The sequence below is a fragment of the Pimephales promelas genome, chromosome 2 (genome assembly GCF_988280905.1).
Source record: "Pimephales promelas chromosome 2, fPimPro1.hap1.1, whole genome shotgun sequence".
NCBI lineage: Eukaryota > Metazoa > Chordata > Actinopteri > Cypriniformes > Leuciscidae > Pimephales > Pimephales promelas.
In genome coordinates, this window is record NC_142770.1 from 25,036,018 (window position 1) to 25,055,810 (window position 19,793).

Consider the following 19,793-nt stretch of genomic DNA (forward strand, 5'->3'; position numbering starts at 1 on the left):
GACCAGCAGCTCTACATTCATCTTGCCTTGCATCTTCCTCGTCTTATTTCTTCCCGTCAGTGTAGACGGCGACGCTACTTGGCGTAGATCTTCTTCGCCGTTACGTATGTGTGCTCGGCAAGACCGTTTTGTGTTTGAGCGCCCCAAGTTGTGTTTTACTGTAACTTCAGAAGCTCCAAACACATGAGCAAAAGCGGCAATCTCATTGGTCGGATAGTTTTTGACGTGGCGCGTCAAACTAAAAAAACGAACCCGAGGCGTTTAAAAAAAAAAATGACGCTTTTACGCGTGGCGTTTTACGCGTCAGTGTGAACACTCACATTGGCGCTCTCTGTTTAGTCAGGAGGCAACATGACATCATGACTTTTGCGTAAACATATCCGCCACTTTCGAGTCAGGTGGCGTGTTATCTCTACGCATTTTGAGCTATCCGCGTGTATCCGCCTGTATGCGAATATGTCTACGCCATTAACGTCCGCGTCATTCCGCGTGTCTGTACACGCAGTCAAATCTCCAGTCATAAATGCCATTAACCCCAGTGACGGTTAAGTTTAGGGACGGGGTTGAGGTAAGTCATATATTTATATAACGTTATGTCAACGGCGCTCATAAACATGCTGAAAGGCGATTATGCGTCTTGATAGCACGCCAAAAATGGAAATACGAATTGACGTGTCATACACACGCTACTTCATGAGATCAGTCTGCAGGAGGCGTTAAACGTCGGCGAATAACATGCACAAAATTCGTCCCGGTGTGAACAGGCCTTAGCACTTTACTCTTTCAGTCGCCATTGCTTGTAGTAACCTAGCCGTGAGGAATCTAAACACAGTGGAACATTAAAACCCTCCGCCGCCAACTAGCGTTTCGGAGCAGTACTGCAGAGGAACCAAGACCTGAACGCAGAAGTATAAATGCTCACGACGGCGTCGCCTACATGCGTAACCTACACCGTACACTACGGTGTACCCTCGACGCAGAAGTATAAATTGGCCTTGACACTAAATTCAGTAGTATACCCATTCCCCCCGAGGACCCCATAACGGAGCAGTCCCTCACCTGTGCTTCACCCAGGCCCAGCTCAATCATCTCCACTGACTTGCGCAGAAGGTTGGACTTTTCGTGAACTGAACTGGCCTCCTCATCTTTCTTTAAGCACTGGATGGTCTCCAGCAGACTATGCAGGATGGAGTTGTGCTCGCTCTTGAGAGCTTCCAGGCCCTGAATCACCAGTTTAGTGCTGGAGATGATCTCCTCCTGCGTCAGCTTCTCGAGTCGCTCCTCATGGGGGTAAACCATGGTGGACATGCTCTGATAGAGGTCAGGAGGCTTTGAAGGAAAAAGGGTATAGATGAGGGTTTGAGGATGACATGAGGATTATTTACCGTGCACATTACAATGAAACATACTGACAAACTCTTATAGAAATGCAGCACATATTGTGACAGTCAGTATTAATTGCCAGAAAAGCATACAATTGCAATCACCAATTTATACAATCAAGAAAAGAGTGTAATTCTCAATTACTTTTAACTAAAACTAAAACCTTTTCAATAAACTTTTTCAATACCTGAAATAAACATTAACTGAAATAAAATATTTTTAAAAACTTGGCTTTTTCAGCTTGGCAACATTTCAAATGTGTATTTAGGTTCACTTAAAATGAATAAATAAACTAACTAAAACTTATAAATAAGAATACAACACTAAAACTTAAAACTAAAATTAAAGTGAAAACAGAAAAATCTAATCTAATTTAAAATATTAATCAAAACTATAATAGTCTATCACTGATGCTAAAATAGCACTTCTCTCCTTCAGCCAGTACTACTATATTTCTGGTACTTCTGCTTTAATGACAAAGGTGCTCATGTTCTTTACAGAAACTAGGAGTGGCAGTATATTAAAATAATTTTAAATAATTACAAAAATCATCATTTTCAATAGAAGTTTCAATAGCTGAATTTTCATGTTTAATTACCAATAAATTTCCATGACTTTTCTAGTCATTTGTGATTTACAGGTTTATATATTACTCACAAATAACAATTTCTACAGATAAAACATTTTAGAGCTCAACATAACTAGAAAAAGTTTTGTTTATTATAAAAATGATCTAAACATGAAATGCAACAAATGAACAATTTTAGATATGCATATTTATGTGTATCAATCTTAAACAGCAAGTTAAATATGTACAAAGGAAACAATTAAAGTGCCCCATAAAGCTTTTTTGGATATTACCTTTCACGTAGAGTGTAATATAGATGTTTCTGAAAGTAAAAGATCTGCAAAGTTTCAAAGATCAAAGTACAGATAAAGACAGTTGTCTTGTCTCTGAACTGAACTGATTCTGAACTGCCTGAAATTAGTAGTCAGTAACTTCCTGCATGAAACAAATGGTCCTCACCCACCCTCAAACACAGTAAGAGCTGGCCGTGTTGTCCACATGTTTGTTTTCTGAGCTGAAAATTCAAAGCAAATCCACTTTGATGCACTGCCTGCCAAAGACTGAAGACTCGCTGGGGTTTACTCTGAAAAATGTACGCCATATTTACTGTCCATATTACTGTGTATCAAGTGCTGAGGAAGATCCAGAATTGTAATTTAGATATGGTAAGGAGCATTTGGTTTCTGAAACATGCTGTAAAAAGCTGATTAATTACAACACAATGAGCCATCTGACCAATCACAACAGTCTGACCAATAACAACAGAGTAGATACCAAACAGACTGGACCGTCTGACCAATCACAACAGAGTAGACCAATCACAACGGACTGGGCCATCTGACCAATCAGAGCAGAGTAGACCAATCACAACGGACTGGGTCATCTGACCTATCAGAGCAGAGTAGACAAATAACAACAGACCGGGCCATCTGACCAATCAGAGCAGAGTAGACCAATCACAACAGACTGGGTCATCTGACCAATCAGAGCAGAGTAGACCAATCACAACAGACTGGGTCGTCTGACCAATCAGAGCAGAGTAGACCAATCACAACAGACTGGGCCGTCTGACCAATCAGAGCAGAGTAGACCAATCACAACAGACTGGGTCATCTGACCAATCAGAGCAGAGTAGACCAATCACAACAGACTGGGCCGTCTGACCAATCAGAGCAGAGTAGACCAATCACAACAGCCTGGACCATCTGACCAATCAGAGCAGAGTAAACCAATCACAACAGACTGGGCCGTCTGACCAATCAGAGCAGAGTAGACCAATCACAACAGACTGGGTCATCTGACCAATCAGAGCAGAGTAGACCAATCACAACAGACTGGGTCATCTGACCAATCAGAGCAGAGTAGACCAATCACAACGGACTGGGTCATCTGACCAATCAGAGCAGAGTAAACCAATCACAACAGACTGGACCATCTGACCAATCAGAGCAGAGTAAACCAATCACAACAGACTGGGCCGTCTGACCAATCAGAGCAGAGTAGACCAATCACAACAGACTGGGCCGTCTGACCAATCAGAGCAGAGTAGACCAATCACAACGGACTGAGTCATCTGACCAATCAGAGCAGAGTAGACCAATAACAACGGACTGGGTCATCTGACCAATCAGAGCAGAGTAGACCAATCACAACAGACTGGGCCGTCTGACCAATCAGAGCAGAGTAGACCAATCACAACGGACTGGGTCATCTGACCAATCAGAGCAGAGTAAACCAATCACAACAGACTGGGCCGTCTGACCAATCAGAGCAGAGTAGACCAATCACAACAGACTGGGCCATCTGACCAATCAGAGCAGAGTAGACCAATCACAACAGACTGGGTCATCTGACCAATCAGAGCAGAGTAGACCAATCACAACAGACTGGGTCATCTGACCAATCAGAGCAGAGTAGACCAATCACAACAGACTGGGCCGTCTGACCAATCAGAGCAGAGTAGACCAATCACAACAGACTGGGTCATCTGACCAATCAGAGCAGAGTAGACCAATCACAACAGACTGGGCCGTCTGACCAATCAGAGCAGAGTAGACCAATCACAACAGCCTGGACCATCTGACCAATCAGAGCAGAGTAAACCAATCACAACAGACTGGGCCGTCTGACCAATCAGAGCAGAGTAGACCAATCACAACAGACTGGGTCATCTGACCAATCAGAGCAGAGTAGACCAATCACAACAGACTGGGTCATCTGACCAATCAGAGCAGAGTAGACCAATCACAACGGACTGGGTCATCTGACCAATCAGAGCAGAGTAAACCAATCACAACAGACTGGACCATCTGACCAATCAGAGCAGAGTAAACCAATCACAACAGACTGGGCCGTCTGACCAATCAGAGCAGAGTAGACCAATCACAACAGACTGGGCCGTCTGACCAATCAGAGCAGAGTAGACCAATCACAACGGACTGGGTCATCTGACCAATCAGAGCAGAGTAGACCAATCACAACAGACTGGGCCGTCTGACCAATCAGAGCAGAGTAGACCAATCACAACGGACTGGGTCATCTGACCAATCAGAGCAGAGTAGACCAATCACAACGGACTGGACCATCTGACCAATCAGAGCAGAGTAAACCAATCACAACAGACTGGGCCGTCTGACCAATCAGAGCAGAGTAGACCAATCACAACAGACTGGGCCATCTGACCAATCAGAGCAGAGTAGACCAATCACAACGGACTGGGTCATCTGACCAATCAGAGCAGAGTAGACCAATCACAACAGACTGGGCCGTCTGACCAATCAGAGCAGAGTAGACCAATCACAACGGACTGGGTCATCTGACCAATCAGAGCAGAGTAGACCAATCACAACAGACTGGGCCGTCTGACCAATCAGAGCAGAGTAGACCAATCACAACGGACTGGGTCATCTGACCAATCAGAGCAGAGTAGACCAATCACAACAGACTGGGTCGTCTGACCAATCAGAGCAGAGTAGACTAATCACAACAGACTGGACCATCTGACCAATCAGAGCAGGGTAGACCAATCACAACAGACTGGGCCGTCTGACCAATCAGAGCAGAGTAGACCAATCACAACATACCGGGCCATCTGACCAATCAGAGCAGAGTAGACCAATCACAACGGACTGGGTCATCTGACCAATCAGAGCAGAGTAGACCAATCACAACGGACTGGGCCATCTGACCAATCAGAGCAGAGTAGACCAATCACAACGGACTGGGTCATCTGCCAATCAGAGCAGAGTAGACCAATCACAACGGACTGGGTCATCTGACCAATCAGAGCAGAGTAGACCAATCACAACGGACTGGGCCATCTGACCAATCAGAGCAGAGTAGACCAATCACAACGGACTGGGTCATCTGACCAATCAGAGCAGAGCAGACCAATTACAACAGACTGGGTCATCTGACCAATCAGAGCAGAGTAGACCAATCATAACAGACTGGGTCATCTGACCAATCAGAGCAGAGTAGACCAATCACAACAGACTGGGCCATCTGACCAATCAGAGCAGAGTAGACCAATCACAACAGACTGGGTCATCTGACCAATCAGAGCAGAGTAGACCAATCACAACGGACTGGGTCATCTGACCAATCAGAGCAGAGTAGACCAATCACATCAGACTGGGTCATCTGACCAATCAGAGCAGAGTAGACCAATCATAACAGACTGGGTCATCTGACCAATCAGAGCAGAGTAGACCAATCACAACAGACTGGGCCATCTGACCAATCAGAGCAGAGTAGACCAATCACAACGGACTGGGTCATCTGACCAATCAGAGCAGAGTAGACCAATCACAACAGACTGGGTCATCTGACCAATCAGAGCAGAGTAGACCAATCACAACAGACTGGGCCATCTGACCAATCAGAGCAGAGTAGACCAATCACAACAGACTGGGTCATCTGACCAATCAGAGCAGAGTAGACCAATCACAACGGACTGGGTCATCTGACCAATCAGAGCACAGCAATCCTTTATGAACTGATTCAGACACTGTGAGAAAAGAGGTGATGCTGCAATGTATATTATGGGAACTATTGTGGCGTATATTACTCAAATGAAACCAACCAAACAACTAAAACGCCACAGCAGGCTGAAACATGAGGATTCACACTGAAGACGCGTCACGCTGAACTGTATGTATTGAGTCTCTTTATTACGCTATTTCACAAACATAAACAACCAATCACTTACTTTGAGCGATGCATGTTGTAAGCAGTGCAAAGGTACTTCAGAGACATCAGTAACGGATGTTAGTGATGATAACATTGGTGGGAAAAACAGTGGTAAAGCCAGTGGTGACGGTCAACAGAAAGTTTCTCCCCATGCTCACCCTGCAGCCATGATCCAAACCCAAGCTTGCGCACAGGTGAGCACACTCACACATTAATACAAACATCGCACCCCCGGTAACACCCACAGTCACCGATGACGTCACCATGCGCGTGCATGTACACAAGAGTGTAAGAAAAAGAGAAAACATAATAAAAGCCCAAACAAAACCCAGTGTATGGCTCCTACATTCCGGCCCCAAATTATTTTATAATAATAATTGACCACCATTACAAACCTCTTGTGGGAGACAAACACCAGTTAGAAATGCAAATTGAAACGTCATTCCTTTAAAAGTCCTGATAATGTCAAAGTTCATGTCTGATATATCCAAGGGTCTTCACTGCTCCTCTGCTTCCAGCACATTTTCGTCCGAAACAGTATCCACGATTCTTCCTATAATCCACGCATTACGAGGTGCCATATCATCCACCAGCACCACAAGATTTCCAGGAACAAGGTTTCTTTTGGCAGCAATCCACTTCTGGCGTTCCCGAAGTCCAGGAAGATACTCCTTCACCCAGCACTTCCAGAACAAATTCGAGATATACTGCACTTGTTTCCAGCGACGACGACTATAAACATCCTCCTTCTCGAAACAATCCTGGTGGCAACAACGGTTGCGACTTAAGCAGGAGCAGATGGTTAGGAGTCAAAGCCTCCAAGTCTTGAGGATCTGTTGATGCCTTGGTTAAAGGGCGGCTATTAACAATAGCTTCAGCCTCACAGAACACTGTCACCAAGCCTTCTTCATCCAGAGTCTGAGTCCTCAAAATAGAGTTTAGCACCTTACGGACTGACCAAATAAGCCTTTCCCAAGCACCTCCATGATGGGATGCTGTAGGGGGGTTAAAAACCCATTTTACATTCCTTTGTAACAGCACGTCATTGATGAGGTTATGATTCAGATTCTCTATGGAATTCCTCAATTCACGCTCAGCACCCACAAAGTTAGTGCCATTGTCCGAATGGATTCCCAAGACTTGACCAAGTCTCACTGAAAACCGTCTCTTGACCAGAGCTCTTCCACGTTTGACTTCAAATGGTACATGTACATGATGGAGAATAAGATTGGAGATGTGCTTATCTTTTGCCAGTATAACTAAATGTTTTGCTTCAGCTGGCACAGCTGCTCTACTAAGCCGTCCTCCGACTCTGATGAGATCACCATCCAGGATCGGGTTGAGCTTATAGAGGCGGCTCGTCCTCCATATACACACTCTCCTTTCTTCAAATTGGCCTGTTCCTCCGGAAACATTGTTTTTTGGCAAAAACGGATAATACTTGACTCCGCTGCGTCTATGTCCTCCATAGACAGAAGACACTTTGGCACTTGAGCCTTAAATCCTTTCATACGGACCTGTAGCTCCTTTTCCAATTGCTCAGCACTTTGGTCCGATTCAGAAAGGGTTCTTCTCAGCAGCTTTCGATGTTGCACCAGAGACAGAAGTAAGGTCTTAAACTTGAGAAGCCAACCAACAGCCCTTTTAAGACGGAACCAGGAGGAAAAGTATTCAATGAGCTTCTCCACTGGACTGACCTGCTCAACCTGAGCCACATTCACCATCACAGCCTTGACCTCTGGGTCTCCAATCAGAATGTGTTCCAAAGTCTCAGGATTTTGGGGCCACTTGCTCTCAGGCTCATGAAGAAAGTCAGGACCATGGAGCCATGCATCAGTCTTCAGCAACGACTGAACCTTAACACCTCTGGAGGCTAGATCTGCAGGGTTGGTTAACGTACTCACATACCTCCATTGAGATGCATTAACCAACATCTCAGACATGAATGCAATATCATCAGAGCGAAAAGATGGATCCTTATTCAGACGTCTTTTAAGACTCAGTGCACGTTGTTCTGCCACTGTCCTATTGTTTGGCATTTTGCGGCGACTTTGCTTCATCGGCAAACCGATACTATAATGGCCATCAATGAGCTTAGTAGACTCTGAGACCAGCTCGATGAAGCGCTTATCCTCGACTGACAGACCAGGTTGTTCATCCTGCAAAGTTTCAGGGAAATCCACCTTCAGCTGCTTCTCCCAAAGCTCATCAAGCCTCGCCACTGAGATCCGATTAACTGTAATGTCGGGCTGCAATCCTTGTTCATTGATATGACAATCTCCACGGAGCAGGCCATTCACCGTCCAACCCAGGATGGTCTTAATTGCATAAGGGCCCCCGTTCTCTGCACGAACCACCTCCCACGGCTCCAGAGCTTGAGGAACATTAGTGCCAATCAGAAGATCCACATCAGAATTGATCTCTGGTATTTTTATGTGCCTTAGGTGCGGCCATCTTTGAAGGTCCTTTGAGCTTGGAATGTTACCTCGATGAACCGGCATGTTCTGCTGGGTAAAAATCTCAGACAGGCCACAGAAGTTGTTTAAGTCCAGCCCGGCGACTTCCAAGTCTGACAACTTGTAACTGTCAACCACTTTCTCTTGTCCCATAGTCCTAAGGAGAATTCCCAACTTCTTCCCTGTAAGATTGAGCCGAGTCATGAGCCGCTCCGTACAAAATGAGGCGGTACTCCCGGGGTCCAAAAATGCATATGTGACCACAGTCTCCTGTCCCCTCTTAGATTTCACTTGAACAGGCAATAAAGAGAGCGTACAGTCCTTCTTGCCGGCCCCAGTCAAGCCACCAGACTGAGCAGACACCACGGCACCGTCTCTGGCCATATCCAAACCGCCATTGGCCTGAGTCGGACTCGTTGGTTTTGCTGTGGGGTGGACATGCAACAACGTGGGATGCATATTGTTGCATACTTTACATGTCATACGTTTTCGGCAGTCTTTACTTATGTGTCCGACGCACAGACATCCAAAACGCATACGATTCTCCTTCAAAAAGGAAATTTTCTCATCTTGTGTTCTTCTATCCAAACTGAAACAAGCATCTAACGAATGCCCAGCTCCACAAAACAAGCAAAGTTTCGCTAGCGAGTTCTTCTCCCGTTTAAACCCAGGCTCCACCTTATTCTCAGCCGGTGCTACAGTAGTAGCGAAACTACTGCCTCCAACCTTTAAACTAGGTTGAGACCGGACCATTCCTGCTCCATTTCGTCCACCTGCAGATGTCTCTTGTATATTTCCAAAGAGAGGATCGCTCGCAATCTTGACTTGCCTCTCAACGAACTCTACAATATCTGAGAACGTAGCTCTACGATGAAACTTCTCCTGAATATCGAGGGCCACACTTCTCCAATGATCCCTCAGCTTATAAGGCAGTTTTTTTACAATGATTTGCATATTCGTAGGTACATTCAGATCACTTGCGGAAACTCCCATAGAATTGCAGCATTCTCGTAACGATAAACTATAGGCCCGTAAAGCCTTGACATCTTCAGCCTTAAGCATCGGCCAGGAAAGCACCTTGTCCATATAGGCAGAAGCCACTTTAAATGGATCACCAAAATGCTCCTGAAGTAGTGATTTTGCCTTACTATAATCATGGGATGCGGGCAGATGTTGACAACTTCGGATCAAATCCCTAGGCTGACCTCTCGTATACTGCTCGAGGTAATACAAACAATCCGTCTGACTCTGTGTTCTTGCCTCAATGTTATGTTCGAATCCTCTCATGAAAGTTTGATACTGCAGTGGATCTCCGTCAAAAACTTGTAGATCTTGCTTAGGTAAGAGGAAAAGTGACTGTTGTCCAACCAATAAAGTTGTGATTTGATTTTGCCTTTCTAAAACTGTGAGAAAACGCTGATCGGAGTCACTTAAGGTTGCAGGTGCGGTTCCATGCTGAAAGTGAGTAATGGGTGGATTAGAAACACCCTCTGGCAAAGTGTGCTGATCAACTCTAGTCACAGCAGCAGAAAGCTGGCTTTTGTTACATGTCTTGGGCCTCACAGGAGCATAACTTGGACGCAAAACTTCATCTACTGACTCTGAAGCCAATGGTTGAATGTTAAACTCAGGCACAAAAGTTGCAGCTTCATGGCTCAACTGTGCGTTTTTCCCTCTTTCCAAATACGAATTCATCCCATCTAATTCCACAGAAACGTGAGACGCACAAGATCCTTCTGAAACCCTGAACACACTCACTTTAGCCATAGATGCTGCCAGCTCCATCCATCTCCAGCACCTCCTTTTTTCTCCTCAACACTTCCTGCTGTTCCTCCAAAGCATGCTTCCTGCTCAGCAGCCTTTGACGAGCCATAAGGGCGGGAGTCTCAGCCTCAGCTCTTATTCTGGCTGATGATGTAGTAGACATGGGTTTACTCACTACTGTACTGGATTTCTTTGATCTCAACGACACATTAGACACACTATCACTTGGCCTAATGTCGTCATCTACATTTTCCACAGTCTTACCTATACATGCCTCACCACCGAAAACAGCAGGTTCTAAACATGGTGCAACAACCCCCTCTGCTGGTGCCTCTAGCAGCCATTTATTTGTCTCCTCCACAAAAGCAGTTTTATGGTCCTCAACACTGCAAAACCAAGCATTTTGTTTTTCTTGTTCCTCAGGTGGGAGCATAGAAACCACCAAACCATGAATGTGACTTGCTTCTGTGAACAAACTCGACAAACTTTCAAGACAAGACCGTATTTTTTCAGCATTTCCAACACTGTGCATTAATTTTTTTATTTCTCTTATTCCATCTTTAATTTTTTTTACCTTTGCTTTGCGCTCTTCTTGGAGCTGCTCCAATTTATATTCAAAAGCTTTAGGTGTAAGTTTTACTTGCCTTTTCTCAGTAGACCCGATACCAGTCGACTTCATTTTCGTTTACAAGATAATCCAATGATCACAAAAAATCTCTACTAGCAAAATGCTTAAAACAACACCCTTTTGTCACGTTTCCATATGAACAAGGTGCAATGCTGTCTTTGATTCCCTCTAACTTATTTACAGAAGCTAAACTAACTCAACCCTAGTCTTCTGTGCATACTAGCGGTGGGTATTTATGTACCTAAATACCGATAGCCTTGAACCAGACAGACCGTCTTAGAACCAGAACTACGGCGGTACTCCCAAGCACAATGCTTCACCCGCTTGACACACGAACAAAAACACTACAAAAGGTCCCAAAACAAACAAACAGTACAATCACCTTATGTGAAAGTACCGCTAAGCCTAGCAGGGAATACAAATGTTTCTTATGTATCTTAACAGACAATCCCCAATGTTCACTATTTATGCCTTCTGATAAAGACGATGGCGATGACAAATAAGCATAACAGCCAATTTATGAATGAATGGGCTTACGCGAATCTCAACGCGCTGGCTCGTCAACATTCCAACACTGAAAGCGATCGCAAACATCCAACGTTATCCCTACAATACGTTTGAATCAACGCAACAACAACTTTCTGTTGACATAATATTGTGGCGTATATTACTCAAATGAAACCAACCAAACAACTAAAACGCCACAGCAGGCTGAAACATGAGGATTCACACTGAAGACGCGTCACGCTGAACCTTTGTATGTATTGAGTCTCTTTATTACGCTATTTCACAAACATAAACAACCAATCACTTACTTTCAGCGATGCATGTTGTAAGCAGTGCAAAGGTACTTCAGAGACATCAGTAACGGATGTTAGTGATGATAACATTGGTGGGAAAAACAGTGGTAAAGCCAGTGGTGACAGTCAACAGAAAGTTTCTCCCCATGCTCACCCTGCAGCCATGATCCAAACCCAAGCTTGCGCACAGGTGAGCACACTCACACATTAATACAGACATCGCACCCCCGGTAACACCCACAGTCACCGATGACGTCACCATGCGCGTGCATGTACACAAGAGTGTAAGAAAAAGAGAAAACATAATAAAAGCCCAAACAAAACCCAGTGTATGGCTCCTACAGGAACATTGTTTTTGAATGCATTTAAACATATTGTAGGATACTAAATTAGGAACCTTTAAAATAGCATAATAGGGGTAATGTAAATCATTAATAACATTTATTTGTATGCCATGTTTCAAACAAAATCGACCAAATTTGTGGCATTTTGTGTCCCTTTATCAAGTATCCAAAAATCCAACCAATTAACAACTCATTTTTCAGGTCTCCTGAAACCACCAAATCACAGCTGCATCTGCTGAAACCAGTCAATACTTCCCTTCTAACAATTATTTGAAGCTTCACTCTAAAATAGAAGTTATAATAAGCTTTAAAATCTGCTGGTTGTGAAGCATTTACACTTCACCCAGAATCCCTGTCAACATCACATCAGTCTCATGCTGTGATACACACTCATTCAGCCTCCACAGGTCATGTGATCCCGCTGAATCAATAATGCCTTGCATCCAACACTGACCCATCACAAGAGGGATAATAGTCAATTCGGTCTCACAATAAAGTATTACAATGAATAAATGTGTTATGTAAGCAATAGGGTACGAGAGGCTAGGGCTGTCGCGGTAACCGCAATATTGTAGTACCGCGCTTCTGACAAGTCAACCGCAGAGGATTGCACGTAACCGCAGCAACCGCGATATTCACGTTTTTTTATATATATATATATATATATATATATATATATATATAAGGCTATACCCTTCTTGTTTTGAACTTAATGCATGTGTATTGAATGTTAAACAAGTTCATAACGATAACAAGACTGTTAATCATGGTGATCTGTAGCTTACAGGCTTCACACAGACAGTGGGTGCTTCTCATTTCTTATTTGTGCATCCTCGTTTCCTTTCCTTGCTTCCTTTCCTTGCGTCTCAGCTCCACCCCCTGTAGGACGTGAGGGAAGGAAGCGAGGAAAGGAAAGGAGGACAGAGGAATCGAATAAAAGCTTTTTTATATACATTGGAGTACTTGATCACTCGAGCGTCACTCCACAGTGTCATCAGCAGCGCTAAAAGGATTTGCCCTTATGTTGTTGAAGTTTGGTAATTCATAATAAATAATAATAAAGATAGACTATACTGTTGAAATATCTGAGATGTGTGGTTTATATAAACTGCAAAGGTAAAGTATAAATTAAAATGATTGTGACCGATGTGAAGGGGGAGGAGAATTGACACGTGCGTCACGTTTAGTCAATATAACAGTTCCGCGTAGGATGCACCTGTGTATCCTCGCTTATGACTCCTCAGGAAGCCTCCTATCTCCTCGATCCTCGACTCCTCACGGTGCAATTAGAGAATTGAGATGTCCTTCAAGATGGCTGAGCTCGATCGGTTTCCGGGTCATAGGAGGGAGGACGGAGGAGCGAGGAGACGAGGAGGGATATTGAGAAGCACCCAGTGAATGAAAGAGATCGGCAGAGTGCGTCACGCGCTGCGCGTGCAATTACCTGCGTCTGTCTTTGAAGTCGTGAAAAGCTTGTCGTGTCAAAGGGAAGCGAAAAATTAGTCGCATCATCATTTTAACGTTCTCTTCACGGTTATTTTCCCATAAATGCGCGTCAGCAGCAGCTCTGGTCAGCATCCCACAACACAAGGAAGCCGAAATAAAATCAGTGAGTCACGCATTGAATCAATGGGTCTCTAATAAGTGAAGCATCAGCTTCAGCGTTGCCCATGCGACGCATTGCTGCTCAGCTGAGCCTTGAAAAGTTGAATCTCAAAGTTAAAAATAAATAACATCTTGTTGAATCAGCTTTTTTTAAACGTGTTCGTCGAATGAACGGTTCAATGACTCGCTCAAAGTCCGTTGTCATAACAATATGCGCGCTGAGTGAAAGTCTTTCAATGCGCATTTACTGTAGACGCTGTTTAGTTTCGGTTACATTGGTTACTGAAAATGTCCTCGTTTTTTTCCACATCGTAAACATTATTTATATAGCAACAAAACCATATAATTATTTAAACAAATAAATAAATGGCGGTAATACCGCATATCGTGCTATTGAGCCACTCAACATTACCGCAAGGGAAATTCCATAACCGCGACAGCCCTACGAGAGGCTTGCTGTATCATTACTTATTCACAATACAGAACTAGCCTTAAGTACCTTATTGCTTTTATAAAACGGTTACCACACAATACAAATATGAAATATTAAAGCCGAAAATATGTCTCTATGCAACTTTCATGAAGTAAAATCATTAAAATCAGCCTTCCTTCTGCTGGAAAAATAGTCCCTGACCATAAACAGCAACAGAAGTTATACATTATTTCACCGTTAGATGGCGGCAAAGAGTGTGTTTATGAGTGAGTCAGTCAGAAGCGAAGACTTTTATATTGAAATAACTCAAAATTGTGAACACGGAAAAGCAAGATGCAACGGACAGATGACTAGCGTATTACGGGCAAACCCCATAACTGTTAAAAAGACAAGATATTGCAGCGGACATTCAAACAGATTTTTATTATGAATATAGGACTGACCTGAAGGAAAATGCTAAATCTACTGTATGCAGGTACACTTACTTACTCGATCTCTCACAATACTCAACTCTACAAGCTTCAATGACCAATATCAATGAGTTCATGTGTAGCCCCACCCCTATTCAGCGCTGCGCTCATTGTCTATTGTCTTCCGGTCTGTATTTTCACAGCGATCTTACGTAGTTATGAATGAAAGGCTCGTTTTAAAGACTTCCCGGTCTACTGACATTAAGACATCTGCTTAAAACATTACAATGCTCATAATCTCTACAATAAATAAATCCACTTCAACAGCTAATTACTCCTCGACAGCGGTGCCATAGAAATATAGAGAGCGACCGCAAAAACTGAAGTTCAAAGACAATATTCTAAAGTGTGTCTGGCGAATAAGGTCTACAGGACTATGCTGAAGAAAAATGCAATATCTAGGCTACTGTAAATGTACACTCGCTTACTCGATCTCTCACAATACTCTACTCTAGCTTCAACGAACAATATCAATGAGAACAAACACGTTTGCGTTGCTAAGAGTAGTTGCTAGCGGTTATGTGTAGTGAATCAAGGACTGGAACTAACCGTTTTATAAAATGCATCAAAAGGCTTTAACAAAACAATTTGATGAGATTAAACACTATTACATTCTCACATTCTGTCCTATCATGACATATTGGTTAAGATGGCTATACCTTTTACATGTTGATTTCCACAATGAAAATCATTTACTTGGAAGTTAAACCTTGGTCTGATAGTCCTCTTTTAATAATTAACCAGACAGGAACAACTAAGGCCAGTCACACAAGAAAAAATCTCCCATTGGTTTCTATGTAAACCACAGCATCAGTTAGGGAACACCATGCTAAAATACACTACACAACTGTTGTATATTTCACAGTATTAAACTTCAGAGAACTCAACGTTGATCTATATACTTTTAAAACAATCTTCTAGCAACCCTTCTTCGTGGCATTTATGTCCTACTAGGCAACTGGTATAGTGACACCTACTGTTCATACATATATTTCGTTAAAGAACAAATATTTGGATTAAACTAAAAAAACGAAATATAGCACAGAACACAAGAAAACCAACAGTTCTGAATGTCAACAACATGCATACCATTATATCTCTGAATAATACAAAAATGTAATAGCTTAAATGTTTAACCTGGCTCCAGTCTGTGAAAAAGAGTGAACAAGTATTTTTTTTTTCATGCAACATGAAAACAAAATATAATAACATAAATACTAGGGCTGTCAGTTAAATGCGTTATAACAGCATTAACGCAAACCCATTTTAACAGCGTAATTTTTTTTATTGCGCGATTAACAATCTTTTTGGCCTAGCAAACTTTGTAGTTTTCTTTCACATGCTTTTGCAACAGGACGTGGCATGCGCGCGCTGCGCTATGAAACCCATTCAGGCTTGCGGCGCGCGAGGACGTTTTGGTCGTTTGGACATTCTGGCCAAATAGTAGGTTAACGTTACCTTTTTTATGTGTATGACGAGTGCGAGACGCCGAAATGATGCCAATAAGATTCTGAATGGAAAGTTGACAAATGGTTCCATTGACAAGACCATGTGATCTGTGTGTTTTGTCATTGTGAACTGAGCTATCATCATCGCAGCACGTCCAGTCTGAAATACCACTTGTATTGTATTTATTTATTTCTTCGGTCAGTCATTTAGAAATCATGTCATAAATCATGTAACACAAAAGAGAGAAAGAAAAAAAAAATATATAAAATAAAAATAAAACACTTGATGATGGCCAAGCACACACACACAGCTGATGCGAATTCTCCGCCCCCTCGTCCATATCAGGACCTCGTCAGTATTTCTTTCACCCTTTTATTGATGGACAGTGTTACATTGTGTGAGAGATTATTTGCTCCAAGTGAGATTTTTTTATTGTGAATTTGAACACCGTATATGTCAATGTTGTTTTCAATAAAAAAAACAATTGCACAAAGCAAGCCGATCCAATTTTCCATGTTGATAAGAGCATTAAAATGAGAAAAAAAAAATAATGGGACAAAAAAAAAAACAAGAGACATTTAGAATAGATAAAAACGTGCGATTAATCGCGAGTTAACTATGACATTAATGCGATTAATCGCGATTACATATTTTAATCGTTTGACATCACTAATAAATACCTTTTTTAGGCAATGATCATTATTCAATACCTTGTATCTTACCCCTTTTTTATTACTGAGTACCTTTATGTACTGTAGACCTTAAACCACGTTGGGGCACGACACACTCCACGAGGACATGAAGTAAAAGGAGGAGAGATTGACATTTCCAGAAGTGGAAACACCGGATGAAGACGGAGCAAGGTGAACAGCATTCCTGGCTTTTCCATCGGCGAGGAGATATGTTGCAGGGCCTTTCTGAGCTACAACCTGAGAAGACTTGGAATGTCCTTTCTTGACGATTCCAGGCCTACTTGAATCTTTGGACATTGTGCACTGCGTTGCCGATCTGTGTACTCTTTCATTTTGATTTATTACAGTCAGATGATTTATTTCAAGTTGTTTTGGTCCTTTGGTAGGCCCACAAATGGAAGATCACTCACATGCAATTTTGTCTTAATTTGACGGCCATGCAAAAGTTTAGCAGGTCACAGTTTTGAGACAGCATGAGGAGTTGCTCGGTATGTATGTAGAAACTCTGTCACAAAAGCTTTCCACTCTTTACCCTTAATGCTAGCAGTCTGCATACAGTCTTTAAACACTAGATTGAAGCATTCAATCTCACCATTCGCTTGTGGATAATAGACAAGGGAGCTACGGTAGTGTCTCAGTCTGCAAGGAATGCCTCAAACTTAAGCGAAACAAATGGTGAACCATTATCAGTCACAAGTTCAAGTGGATTTCCTTCACGGCTAAACACAGTAGACAGAAACTTCACAACAGTCCCAGAAGTAACGCCAGGTGCAAATGCAATCTCTGGTCGTTTAATGTAATAATCAATGAGTGTCGTTACAAAACGACAACCTTGGGGAGTATTATTCAAAGGCCCAACTACATCAGTAGCCAGCTTCTCCCAAGCAGTTGTTGGAGTAGGCACAGGACAGAGTGGAGCTGCATGGGCAATAGTCTTGTCATGGAGACAGGTGGAACAGGATTTGATGGCATTTTCCACTTGACAGTTCATGCCAAGCCCCCAATATAAGTCCCTCAGTCGCTGCTTTGTGCGCACATCCCTTGATGAGTGACTGCTGGATGAACTGTGATTGCAAAGCTTCGGAATTATCACTCGGTGTGTACCACGGATTACATAAACATCTTGTACAGACAGCTCATTCCGGACACGATGATTTATATAGCAGAATTCAAGACATTTGCACTTCGAGGCCACCCCTTTTCAATGCAGGTCTTTACCTGTTGAAGGATAGGACAGGCATCCCAAGTAGTCCTCAGCTCCTGTACAGTAACAGCTGCAAATCAGGAGACTGTAGAGCCACCGATTCAGGCTCTAGGTATTGGCTGTATTCAGTGATGGAAGCGGAAGTCTGGACAAACAATCAGCTGTGAGATTGTCTCGGCCATGCCTCTGAGATTGTCTCATACCTGCACGTCCAAAGTAGCCTGGGAAACCCCAGACAACTTCCGGCAAATTAAGATTTGCTCTTAAAGTTAGTCTGGCAAAGAGCTCATTCAAGCCCATTTCCAATCCGTCGAAATCGCGGCACCAATCAGAAATGTTGGGGCGGGCTTTACACGATGACGACAGCGCTGGGATTTTGAAGCAGATTTTGTAGCCTACATTACAAAGATGGATGCCGCCGTCGAACATCACTCGTTACCTATCACGTCTGTTTTAAGGGATTTTAACGTTTCCTTTTTGTAACCGAGCAAAGAACAACACTCGGAGATGTTTCTCCGCCGGCCGCCGCTCTGCAAACCTCATCTGCTTCATCGCTCTGATTGGTTTTAGGTCTACCCGCGACATCCGTTGCTGACGTCCCTCTGGAAATGATTTGTCTATGATGCTTTGTCAGACCATAACTCAGTTACAACTGAGAACTGGTCTGGTTTTAACCAGGCTACGTCCAAAGCCTTTTGTGGAAAGCAGTGTAGATAAGGGGTTGTGGTCAGGGGCTGTCGGCCCCATAGGGAGGTGCGCCAGTTTTCTGTCGCCCAATGCCAAAGCCTCAGTTGTAGGATACGTCCTTTCACAGTCAGATAATGTTCTAGATGCAAAAGCAACTGTTCTTTCAGTTCTGCAATGGCACTGGGTATGCACAGCCCCAATGGCATAATCTGAAGCATCGTTTGTGACTGTCGTTGATAAGGAAGGATAAAATAATGCAAGGGCTGGGCTAGAAGCGATATGATTTTTCACACTGCTGAAATGTTCCTGAGCCTCCTCTGTCCAGCAAACGCCAGTAGACTTTTGGAGCAGTGTTTGGAGCAATGTCGCAAAATTGGGAATAAATTCGGAGTGCCAGCCTGCAAGACCCAAAAAAGAAAGCAAGGACTGTTCATCATGAGGACCTGGTGCTTGTTGTATAGCCAGAACATGATCTGGATTTGGATGCAAGCCTGAAGCTGAAATAACATGGCTAAGAAAAGGTAGCTCACTTTTGCTGAAGTGCCACTTTTCCTCATTAGGCTTCAAAACGCTGCTTTGCAAACACCGAAGTACAGCTTGTGTCTGATGCCTGCTGCTTCGGCAATCCTTTAAGATCATTTCAAATCACACTGTACGACGTGGATCTAATAAACTTGGTAATGCCATCTATGTAAACTGTACGATGAAGAAACCTACTGAATCGTAGGCTAGTTATCATCATGTTACTAGTAGTCATCAAACATTTTAAAGGGATACTCCACTTTTTTTGGAAATAGGCTATTTTGAACACTCCCCCAGAGTTAGAAAGTTGGGTTTTACCGTTTTCGAATGTATTCAGCCGATTTTCTGATATTTAGAAGAATATCAGTAACCAGAGAGTTTCTGGTCTCATTGACTTCCATAGTAGGAAAAAAATATATACTATGGAAGTCAATGAGACCAGAAACGGTCTGGTTACTGATATTCTTCTAGATATCTATTCTAAAAATCGGCAGAATGGATTCGAAAACGGTAAAACTCAACTGTTTAATTCTGGGGGAGTGGTCAAATTAGCCTATTTCCAAAAAAAGTGGAATCCTGCATTAACTTTTCATATGG

The 19,793-nt window shown here is 43.0% G+C and overlaps 1 protein-coding gene across 2 annotated transcripts in view; it reads right to left on the minus strand.

Moving 5' to 3' along the window:
- Positions 1–19,793, minus strand: part of klc4 (kinesin light chain 4) — a 60,464-nt gene that overhangs the window by 34,244 nt on the left and 6,427 nt on the right. For both annotated transcript variants that reach the window (XM_089118171.1, XM_089118172.1), the window contains exon 2: positions 1,060–1,329. In XM_089118171.1, coding sequence (XP_088974297.1) covers positions 1,060–1,308 — 249 coding nt within the window. In that variant the 5' untranslated portion in view covers positions 1,309–1,329. The remainder of the gene's footprint in view (positions 1–1,059; positions 1,330–19,793) is intronic.